This window comes from Grus americana, chromosome 28 (assembly GCF_028858705.1).
Source record: "Grus americana isolate bGruAme1 chromosome 28, bGruAme1.mat, whole genome shotgun sequence".
Taxonomy (NCBI): Eukaryota; Metazoa; Chordata; class Aves; order Gruiformes; family Gruidae; genus Grus; species Grus americana.
Genome location: NC_072879.1, coordinates 5,052,077 through 5,068,151, shown reverse-complemented (window position 1 = coordinate 5,068,151; position 16,075 = coordinate 5,052,077). Strand labels below are relative to the sequence as shown.

The window sequence follows — 16,075 nt, the reverse complement described above, 5'->3', positions numbered from 1 at the left end:
ACCTTGCATCACGGAGCTTAGCCCAGTCCGAGTGCAGACAGACAAGGCAGGTGCACGGCCCCAGGACGACGGGAGAGGGGCAGCGCTCCACAGCCAGAGTCGGGGGGGGGGGGGGGCTGGAAAGACTCTCCTGGGCTTAAAGCTAACCCCTGGGGACCTTGCTGGTGCTGTATAGCAGAGCAGTGAATGCTTCTACTCACCGATGCAGGATGAGTGGTGCTGAGTGAAGCCTGGGGGGCATTTGCAGTTGAATCCTCCAATAATGTTCACACAGAGGAACTGGCAGTTGTGCTGCTTGGTGGAACATTCATCCAAGTCTAAAGCGACAAGCATAAGAACATGTGTCTCAATTTATCTTACTGAGTTGTCTCATCTTTGTGGTCTGAGCCTGTGGACACCTGTACGTACACGGTGATACAGAGTGTCCTGGGCAGACCAGGACCTGACATGGGCCAGCCTCAGGAACAACACACACAAAATTCTTATGCGAGAATAACAAGTCCAGGGAGCCTCTCCCCACCTCAGCTGCTGATCATATACAGACACATTTGGAAGACGCAGAGATTTTTCTCTGCCTCTCCTGTAATCCAGAAATCCCAGACTCTCCCAGATTCTCAGGCCACCCTCCTCGCAGCCTGATACAGTCCTGTGAGAGGTGGGCAAAGCCCCAGCCTGGCAGCTGCCAGAGGAGCCCTGACAGTGACGCTGACACGTGCAGCCCACTTGCAGGAGACACGCAGGTTCAAGGTTCCTGGAGCTCAGCACAGCTTGGGATATGCTGTGTAGTCTGTAAGAAAGGGCAAGGAGTATTTTTTTTCCTCCTGATGAGACATGACTAGAGCATCTGTGGAAGGATGAAACCCTAACGCATCAGTCCACCAGGGTCCAGTGTGGCACTTTTCCCATTGTCCTGTGGCTGAACAGAAGAACCTGTTCTGGCACATGTTTTTCATCTCTCGCCATCCCCCCTGCTGCCAGAGATGAGGCAGGGCCTCTGCCACCTTCTCCTGGGTGAGTACCTTTGCAGATCTTCCCATCCTCTTGCAGAATGTACCCTCGGGGGCAGGAGCACTGGTAGCTGCCTTCTGTGTTCTTGCAGATGAAGTTACATGGCTTAGGGGACTGGTTACACTCATCCAAATCTAGACTCGAGAGACAAGACACATCAGCATTCACAGGTTGTGCTGCTGGACTGGGTCCCCACCACCCCTTGGACCGTTCAGTCTACCAAGGGGCTCCTGAATACAAGGTGATCCCAGGTTTCATGGTCCCACATAACTAAGTGGTCAGTGCTCTTTTCCACTCCATGTCTAGGACACACAGCTGCTGGCATGGCCCTGAACACCACCTCAATATTGGAAGTATGGCACATCCTCAAGTCCTTCAGTACTTCCCCAGATGCCTGCAGCTGTGATTCCAGGAGTACCTTTTATGCCAATACCTTGATTCCCAACGTGGCGCTCAGGCTGGCTAGAACCAGCTGCCCTGCCAACAAAAGGTTTGGCTGCTCATAGACTTTCATCTCTGGATCTCACTCCCTGCCAGTCCCTTTGACTCCTGGGGTCAGAGGGAGAAGGCAAGGAGCCTTGGTTTTAAGGAGTTAAATAACACGGAGTGATGAATTTGATGTCTAGAGGGCCATGCAATATGACAAAGTGTCCAGAGCCCTGCTACAGATGTGCGGGACAGTATGGCCAGAAGTGAGGGCAGGTCTCAGGTGGGGGTTACAGCACGCTCTCTTTGCATGCTGAAAAGTAGGGGTAGAAGTCTGCCAAGGCCAAGGGCTGTCCAGAGACATGGGCTTCCTTCTCCTGACTCACCCACACAGGCTGTGCCTGTGATGTCCGCGGTGTAGCCCAGCCTGCAGTGGCAGCGGAAGGAGCCGATGCTGTTGATGCACTGTCCATTCTTGCAGAGGTTGGGCAGTACCTTGCACTCATCGATGTCTGTGAGAGGTAGGGAAGGACCCGTTAGTGCCAGTGCTGCCTCTGTCCCCACGCTCCTGGCCAGCACTGTGCCAGCGCGGCTCAGACTCTCCCAGGGAGCCAGAGGCTACGTTCAGGGAGTTGTAAGATAATGTCGCAGAGGCCTCCTGTGTGCTCCAGGCACTGTGTAGGTCTGTCCCGGCCAGTTCCCAGGGGAATTCTCCCTGTACCCACATCTCTACTTTCTCCCCTCTGCACTGAAGGTGATTTTGGCCCCAGCTCACCTCTCCCATCAGTGGAGTACCCTGGCCCATGAGGACACATTTTCTTGTACTGGGCGGTTCCAGGAAGGGGGCAGATCTCACACTGGGGGCCCCAGCTGCGCCCGCTGTTGCAGCAACACTCAGATTTGGTGACCAGGTTGCGGTTGGTGGAGGACATCTGGCACATGGTTTGCAGTACTTCAGTGAAGCAGAATCCTTGGCGGGTGTCTGGACAGAGAGAGTGGGGTTACAAGGTCAGGATCTGCGTCAGCGCTGGCACCAGGGGTAACCGAGCAGCCTGCCCAGCCTGTGCCAGCTCCAGTATGGAGGGTACTGTGGTTTGGACAGCGCTAAAGGTAAAGGTGACGCCACAACAACCTTTCTGCTCAGAAACCCTGGAACACCTGAAGAGCATCACCTGCTACTAAAAAGAGGCCGCTCAAGACCCACCAGGACTTGGTAATTACCAATGCACTCTGTGCCAGAGGGGCTGACTTCAAAACCTTCATTGCAGTCACAGCGGTAACTTCCCACCGTGTTGATGCAGCGGCCATTGGGGCAGATGCCAGGCTTTGTGCGACACTCGTTCTCATCTAGGAAGGAAGGAACCACAAAGAGGTGAGGCATAGGACGAATTTCAGCTTTCCATAAGTCCCCACGCTACCACTCAGTTTAAAACGCTCTCACATAGTCCTTGAGGACCACTTCCACATCCTTAGGCAGCTGAGAAACACATCCACCTGCCACGGACCTCTCCCAAAGCAGGATGGCTGAGTACCCGGCTTCCCTGGTTTGCACATTCTCCATCTGCAAGTGGCCAAGGTGCTGGGCTAGGAGCAGAGCTGGGCTCGCTCTGCATTCCCGCTGTGCCTGATACTGTGCAGGTCTGGGCTGTCCAGTGCTGGCCCTTCCTAAAGCAGCTCAGCGCAAAGAAGCTTGACACAGACATGGAAAGACTCAACAGAAAGGACACGCTGTGTCATCCTGTGCTGGAACTGTGTAGACCCGTGGGTCCAGAGATGAACAGAGTTTTTGTGTGTGTAGGCATCTAGTAGGACATACAGGAAGTTCTGACGCATGGGAAACCCTGGGGAGAAGCTGTTTGACGGAAGGACATAAAATAAAGCTACATGGATGGTGTGGTCCGTGGTACCTGTGCAGCCCTCTCCATCGGGCCTGCGTTGCATTCCTGGTGGGCAGATGCACATGAAGGTGCCAATGAGATTCTTGCACAGCATCCCTCGAGACTCGCAGTCATGCAGTCCTTCTGCACACTCATCCAGATCTGCAAACGAGAACATCATGAGACCATGTTCAACCTGCCAGCTCTGCAGCGCTGTGGGGGCAACTAGGAACTGAGCGCTCACGTCTATACTGCTCCACCAATCCCTACCACCTTGGTCCAGGCTGGCTGGCACACAGCATAGACACCAAGGCAGGTGAGAGTGAGCACAAGCCCAGAGATGACAGCTCAGCAGTCCTGCCTTCTCTCTGCACAGCACCAGAGACCGGCAAAGCGCAGGGGCCTTGGGGGAGTGTGGGAGCTCCCCTGATGGGCGCAGAAGGGGATTTTACCTCTGCACATTCTTCTGTCTTCTCGGAGGGCGTATCCAGATGGACAGGTGCACTCGTAGGAGCCAAAGGTGTTGATGCAGCGGAAGGCACAGAGCAGGGGATTCAGTGCACATTCATTGATATCTGGAAGGCAGGAGAGAGGGGAGACCTTGACTCTGTGCTCTCAGCAGGGTCAGCTGGGCCGGTGGTAGAGCTCCCCAGGACAGAGTTGTCCCCTCCCCGTGCATTCATCTCATGAGAACTTTGTTCCACCAAGGCTTCCTGTCATGATCTTCAGTTGCAGAGAGACAGACAACCGATGTCTCAGCTGCTTTGATGGGGACAGGGTCCTGGCTCCTTGGTGAGGCAGTTCCTGCATTTAGGCAGGTCTCCAGACCTCCTCCTGGGCTCCGGTCTCAGAGGAAGCCAAAGGGGACCAGTGCTGATGTACACTCAAGTGGAGATGAGCCTCAGCCAGCTTGTTTGCCTCCTCTGTCCATTGGAGGCTGACCTGACTGCTGCTCACCCAGGCAGTGACCCAGTGGGGTCACACACATGGCCCAGTATGCAACGGGGGTGAAGGGATTGCCCCACAGCAGCATTACCTTCGCATGTCATCATGGGACCTGGCTCAAAGCCCTCATCACAGGCGCACTCGAAGCCTCCCACCACATTGGTGCAGGTGCCGTTCCCACAAGGGTTGCCAATGGAGCACTCGTCGGTATCTGGAGGAAGCCGGGACCATGTTAGGTGGATGAGTTAGACAGGAAAGGTGCAGGCTGGTCTCTTCTTGCAGCCAGAGCATTCAAACAAGCCCAGCAAACCAGGAGCCAGGGGGAAGAAGCAAAAGGGGCAGGGGAGAAGCAAGTTCCACACACAGACACACAGACACACACACAAATATAGCCTCTGACGTAAGGAGGATAAAAGCAAGAGGGAGCAGATGCTCCCCATGCAGACCCCTACCCACGCAGTTGACTCCTGTGTAGTCCAGGTTGTACCCGAAGGGGCACTCGCAGCGGAAGGACCCATCGGTGTTAATGCAGGCTCCATTTATGCAGACACCCAGGTTCTCTGAGCATTCATTAACATCTAGAAGGGAAAACCAAGGCAATGAAACCTCATGTGAGCACACAGCCAGAAACATATCCCTGTCTTCTCAGGACTGACCCTGCAATCCCAGATACTCCCTCTCCAGAGCTGGGGGCTGAACCAGTGGTGAGCAGAGACCATGAGCCTGGGAGGGAACCCAGTCCTACATCTCTCCCTTCCTGCCACTGGGATTGAACCCTACTCTCCAGATAGCTCAAGTTTGGTTGCTTCTAGGCAACTTCCCCCACAGGACAAATTTCTTCTCATCCCTAGATCACACCTTACCTTCTCGAGTGTCACCTGGGCCTGGGATGGCTCCATGGCCATATGGACACAGCTCCTGGAAGGCAACTGGAAGAAAGCAGAAAAGTGAGATATGTTTACAAGTGTTTCCACTCCCAGAAGCTGAAATGTGCTTTGGAGACTTCTAGAGCATGACTGAGAGCTTGACTGCTCGCTGCCCATGGGAAGCCACAAAACGCTGGCTGGTTGGAAAACACCTGTGCTTGCCTTGGATCTGGATGCACTGAGATGTTTGTGTCTTATCTAAAGCCCCACAGAAAACTGAGAGCAGATCCAAAGCAGAAATAAGCCTGACTGTGGTTGCAGGAGACCCAGGGAATACTGCAGTCCAGTAAGGGCTGCTAGGTTTCAAGGCAGTACTCTCCAGATGGAGGAGCCCACTTGCACTGCTGGTTGTCCTGCCTGACCTGCACGCCATCCCCATACTCTGCAAATATCGGAGACACACGCAGCCATCTGTGCCGTGGAGCTAGATCCCAGCACACCCACCGTTTCCTTCCTGCGGGCACAGCTCACAGGGGTCTCCCCAGCCTTCTCCTGGCATCTTGCTGCAGCAGCACCGAGCCTTGGTGGTATTGAAGGCCTTGGGGACAGAGCACTTTCCGTTGTCAAAGCGAGTGAAGCAGAAGCTCTGGCGAGTATCTGCAGGAGGATGGGGAAATGCACAGGGCGTTGTGGACATCCAGGATGGTTACGCTCCCCTCCTCACCACAATTTGCTGCACTCACCAAAGCACCGTCGGCCATTATCGGACAGCACAAAGCCTGGAGGGCAGACACACTGGAAGCTGCCGGGGGTATTGGTGCATGTCCCGAAAAGGCAGATGTTGGGCTCCTCTTCACACTCGTTGATATCTGGGAGCACCGGAGACATACTGCTTACAGAGCAGCCAAAGGTTGCTCCTTTCCTCATTGCATTAAAACCAGCTGAAGCTGTGATGTCTGGGGAGCTCTGATGTCTGCAGGACATCACCCCGGCCCCAACCCTTCACCCACCCTCAGGGCAAATGGGACAACAAAGAGGCCAGGGCACAGCAAACCCACTGAGCCTCCTCTGTCACGGGAGCAGGCCTTGCCTTGCTCTGTGTCTAATTGCTTTCAAGAAGATATTTGGGGGTGGTGATGCATGCCCCAGCCCACTCAGGAAGAATACGGTTATTGTGGGAATAGTCCAAGGTGCTGTGCTGGAAATGGAGGTGGCAGAGAGCCAACATTACCGATGCAGTTGTCGTTCTGCACCTCGTACCCAGGGGGGCAGATACAGCGGAAGGAGCCTTCCAGGTTCTGGCAGGTGCCCGGGGAGCAGGTCCCAGGCAGGCTCACGCACTCGTTGATGTCTGCAGAGGAGGGGAAATAACCAGTGATGGTGTCTGTGCTCAGCTCGGAGGACTTGGGTACAGGGTACCTTGCTGCACCCAGGCCCTACCTGCAGCTGCAGCCTGCTTTGCCCAAAAGATGCAAGGGAAGCAGGTAAGACATTTTTCCAGGATGCTCTACCTTTTGTACTCTGGGAACAGCGACTCAGACCTGCAGGATCGAGCGCTGTGGGAGGCAGAGTGGTGAACACACCAGAGTACAATGTGCCTATCTGCCCCCACAGCCCCTGCCTGCAGGATGATTCCCAAGGCATCCCTGGTACCGCTCTGCATGCTTTAGGGGCATGGACAGGACAACATTTCTCCTCACTGCCTGCAGGTCTCAGCGCATGGAGAGTGACTTGCTTGGCTGTTCCCTGCATTGCTGGAAGGGAGGTGGAGGCATAGCGGGGCCCAGTCCAGCTTTCCATGGGCAGTCAAATGACCAGGCTTTGGCTCCAGAGAACTTGGGGCCTTGTGAGAGGTTCTGAACAGCCTACTGCTCACTTGTCTCCGATGGGAATATCTTTAGGTAGAGCAGCTTGGGGACCAGATCTCACAGCACTGCACAGTGCCAGCTGTGCCAACATACAGCTCAGCTCACTGGGAAGGTCCAGCCTGCTGCCCGGACACTCACCTACACAGTTCTTCCCATCAGGGGTCCGGTCATACCCCTCTTGGCACAAGCACTGGAAGGAGCCGATGCTGTTGATGCACTGGCCGTTTCGACACACCTGCCCCACCAGGGATGAACACTCATCAATGTCTGTGGGAGGGAAATGATAAGCACAGCGGGAAGAGATATGCACAGCATGTGAGTGTCAGAGTGCTGCCTTAGCAAGCCCTACGCCTCTGACACATACAACTACCCCTACAGCCACTGCCAGGTGACCCCCAGAGCTGACCCCCCCGTACGCCACTGTGTGACACCCCTGTGCCCCACACACTGTCACGTTGACCCCAGTCAGCAGCCCATGTGGTCAGGATCTTGTGCAACTCACCCATGCAGTCGTTATTGTGCGTTAGCTCAAAGCCAGGGAAGCAGAGGCAGTTGTAGGAGCCAACTGTGTTCTTACAGGTCCCGTTTCCACAGGGCTGTCGGTCACACTCATCAATATCTGCGGAGAGAAGGTCACAGTTTCAGGGGTTTAGTGAGCTGAGAGCCACTGTCTTGGGTGCGCAGACAGGGTCCAGGCAGCTGCCCAACACCCCTGTGGCTTGCAGGACCAGCCTGGGATCAAGAGGACACAGTGGCCCTTGGCTGTCCTCGGCACTACCCAGCGGGTGCTGGAGAGAGCTCGTGTCCATCCTGATATCTGATTCGTGGCAGGGCTGTGGCAGTCACACTGACCCATGCACATGGTCTGCTCCCCCGTGGCCTTGAAGCCGTTGTGGCAGATGCAGACGTAGCTGCCCTCGGTGTCAACGCAGTCCCCGTGGCTGCAGACATTGGGGATCTCCTGGCATTCGTTACGACCTAAAACAAAGCAAAGTGGGCACTGGTGAGCAGAAAGGATGGACCAAATGGGAAGAGCCAAGGCACTGGCCTTCTGCAGACCCCTGCCTGCTGGTGGAAAGCTGTGTCTGTGAGCAGCAGCACAACAGAATGGGGGTCTTGGTTTTCCAAGAGGTGGCTTCACAGAGAACAAGATTTATGCGCTGTGATCACTAAAAGAAAATAAATTTAATTGGAGAAAATGGCCTGAGCTGCCAGACTAAAGCTGTACTTCACAGTGACCTTCTTCTCATCCCTCAGGAGCCCACAATCCCTGGGAATCATTCCAAAAGTACAGATATCCCATAATCACAGCACAGGCTTGACAAAAGACCAGGAATCCACGCATGGGACGGGCACGTCCGTCATGCTGTTCTTCCTTGTGTCCACATATGGTGGTCTGCAAAACCATCTGAAGAGCCTAGGCAGGGGTGTCAGCGCCTCGCACGCGTGTCTCTGGAATAGGTAGCAAACAGCTCCCATCTTACCCACGCAGGCTCCGCTAGGCGACAGCTTGTATCCAGTTGAGCATTCGCACCTGTAACTGCCCGGGATGTTGATGCAGTCGGCGTTGCGCTGGCAGAGGTTCTCCCCACTGCTGCACTCATCGATGTCTGTGGGAGGAGAGCAATGCAAACCTTGACAGCGCAGAGTGCCAAGCACTCCCCAGGCACCATCATCCTGGTAGGGCTGGAGTGGCTCAGTGGAGTCAACTGAATTTTAACTCTTGGTTTGCTCCAGTCAGGGTCAGTTTTCAACCTTTTTCTATTGCTTTGCAATAAAATAATGGGATTTTTAGTTACAACTCAAAACTTTGAAATACATTTGTAAACTTACTCTAAAAAAAACCCCAAAAAACAGAGGAAGGGAAAAACCAGACAGGAACATGAATGAAAATCAGCAATTTTTGTCCAACCATTGATGCGAAAAATGAAGAAGATTTCAAGAAGGCTGAGAACATGTGGACTCTGTCCGTGTCTGCTGACAGCCCTCACCTCATGAAGTGGGGAGATGCTAGTGCCACGCTGAGAACCCCCACCCTCCTGGGCACCCTTGGCAGCGTTGCCCTGACTGCCCCCTTACCTTCGCAGATGAGCAAGATGTTGTTGTAGCTGAATCCAATGGGACACTCGCATCTGAAGCTGCCGATTTGGTTGATGCAGACACCGTTCGTGCAGATAGCAGGGATCTCACTGCACTCATCAATATCTGCACACAGACAACATCTCTCAGCATCCCAGGATGGCAGCAGGGAGAAAAGCAACCCCCATAGCTGGGAGATTGCTGCCCTTGTTCATTCTAAAAAGAAGACTAGCAGGAAAGGGCCACCAGACAAACAGTGGAGCAACTCTTGGAAGATGGACAGTGGATCCTGCAGATCATGCCAGGCTAGGGCCGCTCTGCAGAGGTCTGGGTACACAGCAGAGCCACACAAGACTCCAAGTTGTAGGAGCCATGGGATTGCTGGCAGAGCCCGCATGGCATGTGTTGGGAGGGATCCTACCCAGGACATCAACCTTGTTTTCTTTGAGTGTCTCTGCAGTACCGTGGACACCTGCTCAGGCTCTGGGACCAGGCTGCAAATGGGAAGTCCAGGGGGTCACTGAAATACTGAGATGGCACCAGGGTCCATGACTCTGTCGCTGTGCTCAGCACTATCCACCACCAGCCCTGCACTGATACCCTCTGTCACACTTTCTTCCTGGGAGCAGAAGATGAACTCATCTCCCTCCTCTTCAGTCCCCTGGCTGGCACTGCTAAGGCCAGGTGAAGCAGTGATTGACTAACATGTTTGTCTCACCACCTACCAGTGAGTCCATCTTTCAAGACTGCAGAACATCTGTAGACAGCCCACAAACCCCAGGACCTTCAACAGCTCCTCTGACTTTCCATCTACCAAAACACAAACCTGAAACCTTGGCTCTCAGCGGTGCCCTGCTGCTGTAGGGCCGGTGCTGCTGGCAGCGTGAGCACCAGGGCTATCACACGTCTGGATCTACCTGGTCACTGTCTGTGGTCATTGGCCACCTGTCTCTCCAGGTGGGACAGAAACCAAGGCACAATTGCAAGTGTGGGGAGGTCCAAGTAGCCCAGCCACCCAGGACATAGGCTTGAAGGCTTGGCCAGCTGCTTGCAGCCATGTCTGCCACCTCTTTTCCTTGTATCTCCTCTGCTCAGGGATTAATTTACTAAGGGAGGGGAAGGGAACAAGCTCACAAGCACCGTGGGAAGAAAGCAGAGGGGCGGAGAGCAGAGCTGGCTCCGCAGGGCATGGGGGCTCTACTCACCGATCGGCTTTCCTGTGTGGATGTCGATGATAAACCCGGGGGCCTGGTTCCCACACAGGATCTGGTACTCGGCTGGAAGTGGAACACCAAGGTCATGGCCATGCCCGGCGGGCAGAGTCGGGTGCAGCGAGGGACGAGAGGGACAAGGGTCAACTATGGCTGGAGTGAGTGGAGAGTGGGGTCTGACAGGCAGGAGGGGGATCTACACGGTGCTTGGCCAGGAGGTGCAGAGGCCAGCACACGGGGAATCCCAACAACATGTATGGCACCAGGCAAAGGGCTCACAAGCGCGTGCATTGCAGGGCACATACGCACACGATAAAAGGCATGTACACACGTGGCGTCTGTGTGCCTCACATGCAGGTACAGACTGCAGACACGCGCTCCCCACTGCAATGCTGCCGCCCACGCCCAGCCTACCCACGCAGCCCAGACCCACTGCCTGCCCACGCAGCCTGCACATCACCTCCTCTCCGCAGATACTGTCCCAGTCCCCTGTGTCCTTCTAGTGCAATGCATGTCCTCACAGCTCTCACCCGCAGGTGCCGCCTGCCAGACATGATGCTCTCCCTTCTCCTCCTCTATTTTGTTAGTGTCTGTGCCTCAAAGTGCATGGGATCGCCAGAAAAGTGAGGGGGCAGCCACGGTATCAAGATGTCCTTCCAGAAAGGTTGACTTACGGCTGGCTGGTGTGGGGCAGGGCTCGCATGGCTTGTTCCAGGCCTTGCCAATGTTGTAGGAGCAGCAGCACATCTTCTTGGTCATGTTGAAGGAGAGCTCGTTCTCACACGTGTCGTTGTAGTTGCGATAGCACACGCTCTTCCTCATGTCTGCAAAGGCAGCCCAGACAGCGTCTCGTGCCAGCCCCAGGAATGGGTGCTGCCAGCCCCGGGGCACTCATTGCTGGGGATATGCCACCCTGTCCTGTCCTGGTGCTCAGGGACTGCAGGTGACACACAAGGGAGCCCAACAAAGTGGCTGCAGTAATGGGCTGCAGCCCTGCTCTGGTGAGAGCATTGGGTCCTGCCCCGTAGCAGGCAATGACAATGGTCTGCTGGGTCTCTCACCGCCCCATGCCAGCCACCCTCCCTATAACTGCTGGCAGGGCAAGCGTCAGCCCCTCTGGCACAGACAACACGCGTGGCGTAGGGGCAGGGATGCGGTGAGACGCTGGTGAACTCAGGCGTCCTGAGTCCCAGCCCCTGCTCCCAGCACTTCTGGTCCGTCTGCTCAGCTGCGTTGCCCACACCGTGCTGTCCACAGCACAACCCGGGGGTCACGCACAGGCAGGCGCTACCAGACCCCCTCCCACAGATTTGGATGATGCCGTACCCATGCAGTTATTTCCTCCGTTGACTTGCATGTACTCAGGGGGGCACACGCAGGTGTAGTTGCCGAGGGTGTTGTAGCAGGTCCCAGGGCCGCAGATCCCAATGTGAGCAGAGCACTCATCAATATCTGCCGAATAAAGGAGACTGGAGGTCAAAGCACCGGGCACAGGTAGAGAAGGACCTGACATGGGGTTGGGAGTAAGCTCGGAACAAGGTACGGATGGGCCTGGCACAGGGATCAGGCTGTCCTGGCACTCCTAGAGCGGCCAAGATACACGTACAACTCGGTTGCACGCACGTGCACACATGCATGCACACACACAGAGGTCTGCCATAGACGCCAGGTACACAGACAAGCACAGGCACCACAGTGCAGCTACCTTCACAGATGCGTGTGTCCTCATTGAGGTAGTAGCCAAGGGGGCATTCACACTGGAAGCTGCCAAAAGTGTTCACGCAGTTGCCACCCTGGCAGAGGCCCGGCAGCTCCTGGCACTCGTCGATATCTGAGGAGGGAGAGCAGCCGGGAGGTGTTCACTGCCTGCCACGCCAGCCCAGGCAGAGCCTTCACCCCAGGATCCCCGGCGGGTTGATCCCACCACCTCCAGCCCTTGCTGGTGCCCGAGTGGCTCGGCCGGGTGGCCGGAGCATGTCCGAGGAGAGCACTCACTTGGTGTTTGTCATTTTGTGATCAGGGGCTCAGCAGACACCTCCCCCAGCCCAGCACCACAGCAGACAGTGCCCACATGGCGCTGGGCTCTCCCAGCACCCAAGTGCCTGGTGAAGGGACATGGGGGCCAGGTTGGCTTACCTTCCAGTATGACGGTGATGGGGTTGGGCCGGAAACCTTCTCCTCCAGGGCACAAGGTCTTGTACTCAGCTGTGGAAAAAGTCAGTCAGGGGAATCCTGAGCTGAGTGGGCTCCCATGAAACAGGAAGGGTAGGGAGAACCAGGAGAAACCCAGGAGAAATAGGCCATGAGGATGGTGACAGTCATCCAGATGGAGCGGCCTGACTCCCATCACATGCCAAGCCAACTTAGCCACCCTATGTCTCCCTGCCCACCCCTGATCGGGGTTATTCCACATCCACTGCCCTCCCCCAGCCTACTATGACTAGGAACAAAGGATCCCAACCTGGACCCCCCCAGCAACAGCCTAACCTTCCCCACCCCACTTCACCTCTCCCCTGCCCTGGTCCACCTGTCTAGCCCTGCGCTGACAGCTTCCTCAGCTTCCCTTGCTCCACCGTGATGGGAGCATACCCTGGACCCAGGACCTCCAGCCTGAATTGGGAAGCCACAGGGAAGTGGCCCCATCTCTCTGCTCTGCTCTGCACTGCCCATCTGGCCCATGCCCAAGTTCACCCCAGATATTTTCCCAACTCACTCGTATTGGCTGGAGGACAAAGCTCGCAGGGATTGCCCCATGCACGACCCAGTGAGCAGCAGCAGGATGCTCGAGTGACCCCAACTCCAATTTCTGCGCTGCAGGAGATCCCCCCATCTCCTCGATCCTGGGTGTCCAGGAAGCAGTTCCCAACACGTGTATCTGCACAAAGACAGCAGCGGGTGAGCAAAGCCTCTCCAGTAAAGACCTGTGTGCACAGGAGGAATGAATGGCACTATTGCCTCAAGAAACAGGGAGAGGGATAAGGACCCAGATCTGTCCCAGATGGCCACACTGTCAGCTAGCTGTGTTGTAGTAAATCACATCCAGACTGTCCTTGAAGCTCATGACTTTGGGAACCTGTCGTGGTTTAGCCCTGGCTGGCAACTAAGCACCACGCAGCCGCTCGCTCACTCCCCCCGCGGCAGGACAGGGGAGAATAAAGTGTGCCCGGCTAGTCTGGTAAAAGCCACACTATATCATACAGAGGTCATAGCATGGTGGCCTGTTTTCAGTATAGCTAGGAAGCATGACCGAAATAACGCTACCAGTAACCCAGGGCCTTTCAAGAAACAAACACTGAAGAACAGCTCCAGAGCTACCCAGGCATTGTTCATGGTGCCACCTCTGCTGGCAAGTTCTCCCTCCTTACAGTGTCAATTTGCAATGGCACTTTGCTACCTCTGTGGCTCAGGCTGAAGGACAAAGGTTGCTTTAACCAGGAGAGCACCCACACCAGTGACACAAGGTGGGCCAGGCTTAGCAGGAGGAAGGTACTCTGCTGCTGCAGGGTTAAGCCCATTGTAAACAGCCAGGTATTTGGCAGGGCAGATCGTGGTCAGCCACCCCAGTCTCTGGTAGTGGCCAGCTCCAGTGATGAAGGACCAACAAGAAGAACCACCAAGATCTCGGATGGAAGGTGTGGTCTCCACATAGGTCCCCACTCACCCACACAGCCCACACCAGTGGGGTTCAACTCGAAGTCCTGTGGACAGTTGCACAGGTAGCTGCCAGGGGTGTTGACACACAAGCCGTTGATACAGTTCACAGGGTCTGCACATTCATTGATGTCTGAAAAGATGGGAAGAGGAAGATTGAAAAAAAAGATGACGACTGACACAGAAACCACAGCCCCACCCCTAAGCTCTGTACTGTGCATTCAGGGTGTATCCCCACAACTGTGGTGTTTCTAAGGCTCTTCATGTGATGGTAGGCAAAGATCTTCTAGAAACAGACCTTGCCTTGTCCTACCTCACACCACCCTGCCCAGAGGAAGAAGAAAGGAGCAGAGCCACACCGAGCTTTCCTTCCTGAACGCCCACCTTCCAGCAGCATCAAGGCCTTGCCAAGAGCAAAGACACATCACCACAGCACCCAGGGACGCTTAAGGCTTTAGGCTGCTAGTGCTGCTCCCTGTCATGGTTGGGGCAAACTCACACCAGCAGGTCACAGAGCAGTGATTCTCATCCAACAGCCCTGTGAAAGTCCTATACCTGTGCAGTTGCCTCCACTCCTGTCCAGTTCATAGCCATCATCACAGGCACAGCGGAACATCCCAGGCAGGTTCTGGCAGGTCCCAAAGACACAGATATTCTGGAAGGTGCATTCATCAATGTCTGCAAAACAGGGAGAGCTGGGTACTCAGGATCTGGCAAGAGTGAGGGCCAAAACAGCAGGCCTCTCCTGCTCCCATCACAAAGCAGAGCCACAGCCCAGATGCAGGTGACCCATCTGCTCAGGGTAGTTCTAGTGCCATGGGATACCACCTCGTGGGTGAGCAGGACCAGGCATGCTGTGCATGTGCTCTCTCCCCTCACCCCTGTTTTGCTGATTGTCCACATCCTTCATGGACTCCTGGCTTAGCCCAGCCCCTCTGCAGGCTGGGGACCAACTCCTGGAAGTGGAAGAGCTGGCACCTCAGGAGCCCTGCACTGCCAGGTGATGGTGGGTCTTGCTTAGTAATGGACAGTACAGTGGAGAGACCAAGGCCAGAAAGGAAGTGGACACTGAATCTCGTGGAGCAACAGTCAAAACTCTGGGCACTTACCCTGGCAGGCCTTGCTGTCCTCTGTAGGATTGAAGCCCATCTCGCACTCACAGCGGTAACCCCCAGGTGCATTGAGACACTGTCCATTCTCACACAGGTTCACATTGTCTGCACACTCGTCCACATCTAAAGAGAGTCAAGCATGAGACTGACATGGTGTTCACCTGAAGACGGAAGCTTCCCTCATCTTGCCCAGAAAATTCCTACAAGCTTGTTCCCACCCCTCTGCTGGGAGGCTGTGAGGAGGGGGCTGCAGTCCTTCTCATTGCCTTGATCCTCCCCAAACACCTGCTGAGAAGAACGTAGATCTCTGCTGAAGGTATCTGAGCAGGCTGTGGTGCAGGGCAGGCTGCAGTGGCTTTTGGGGGACAGCTAGTTTGGGGAACCCCAGCCCCAGGCAGCCAGGTGCTGAGCTAGGCTGCTGGTTGAGAGGGGATGACTCCCTGTCCCAGCAGGATGCCCAAGCCACGTTCCTGCTGCCAATTGCGTCTATGGGCCTCACCTGAGCAAGAGAAGCCATCGCCATTGAAGCCTTCTCGGCAGGCACAGCGGTAGGAGCCTGGTGTGTTAACGCAGTTGGCATTCAGGTTGCACTTGTGCTCTTCAGTTGCACACTCGTCCAGATCTAGGCAGGGAGAAGACCCTTGTCAGTGTTTTGCCTCTGGCCTTTCCTCTAAGCCTGGGCAGCTAACGTAGGGCCCGGGGGGGCACGCAAATGACCCAGGAGCCTGCAGCCTCCAGCCACATCTCTGTGAGCCTCTGTGGCCATGAGACACTCCCCTGGCAGTGCTGACACAGACAATACGGCAGTGAGACACTTTCACACACACGTACCCACATTCCCAGTAGCTCCCCAGTTCAGCCACCCGTATGCACACACATACCCTTACATCCCTTCATACACACCACACACATGCCAGTAAGTCCCTGCACTCACATACACACACCAACACATCCCTAGACACCTCCCACACCTGCGTATCCCTACGCACGTACCACAGCATGCCCCCACACATCACCACACAGCCACACCGC

At 55.5% G+C, this 16,075-nt stretch overlaps 1 protein-coding gene across 1 annotated transcript in view; it reads right to left on the bottom strand.

The window, feature by feature from the left end:
• The window catches only part of LOC129197185 (fibrillin-2-like), a 111,403-nt gene that overhangs the window by 4,558 nt on the left and 90,770 nt on the right, over positions 1-16,075 (bottom strand). Inside the window, exons 33-60 of the mRNA XM_054805328.1 lie at positions 15,543-15,665; positions 15,041-15,166; positions 14,487-14,609; positions 13,942-14,064; positions 12,994-13,155; positions 12,417-12,485; positions 11,986-12,111; positions 11,607-11,732; positions 10,955-11,104; positions 10,275-10,346; positions 9,070-9,195; positions 8,475-8,600; positions 7,843-7,968; positions 7,493-7,609; positions 7,129-7,257; positions 6,354-6,473; positions 5,866-5,991; positions 5,627-5,779; positions 5,120-5,185; positions 4,709-4,834; positions 4,348-4,467; positions 3,764-3,886; positions 3,342-3,473; positions 2,656-2,781; positions 2,210-2,416; positions 1,821-1,946; positions 1,020-1,142; positions 201-317 (exon numbers count right to left, since the gene is read on the bottom strand). Coding sequence (XP_054661303.1) covers positions 201-317; positions 1,020-1,142; positions 1,821-1,946; positions 2,210-2,416; positions 2,656-2,781; positions 3,342-3,473; positions 3,764-3,886; positions 4,348-4,467; positions 4,709-4,834; positions 5,120-5,185; positions 5,627-5,779; positions 5,866-5,991; positions 6,354-6,473; positions 7,129-7,257; positions 7,493-7,609; positions 7,843-7,968; positions 8,475-8,600; positions 9,070-9,195; positions 10,275-10,346; positions 10,955-11,104; positions 11,607-11,732; positions 11,986-12,111; positions 12,417-12,485; positions 12,994-13,155; positions 13,942-14,064; positions 14,487-14,609; positions 15,041-15,166; positions 15,543-15,665 — 3,489 coding nt within the window. The remainder of the gene's footprint in view (positions 1-200; positions 318-1,019; positions 1,143-1,820; positions 1,947-2,209; positions 2,417-2,655; positions 2,782-3,341; positions 3,474-3,763; positions 3,887-4,347; positions 4,468-4,708; positions 4,835-5,119; positions 5,186-5,626; positions 5,780-5,865; positions 5,992-6,353; positions 6,474-7,128; positions 7,258-7,492; positions 7,610-7,842; positions 7,969-8,474; positions 8,601-9,069; positions 9,196-10,274; positions 10,347-10,954; positions 11,105-11,606; positions 11,733-11,985; positions 12,112-12,416; positions 12,486-12,993; positions 13,156-13,941; positions 14,065-14,486; positions 14,610-15,040; positions 15,167-15,542; positions 15,666-16,075) is intronic.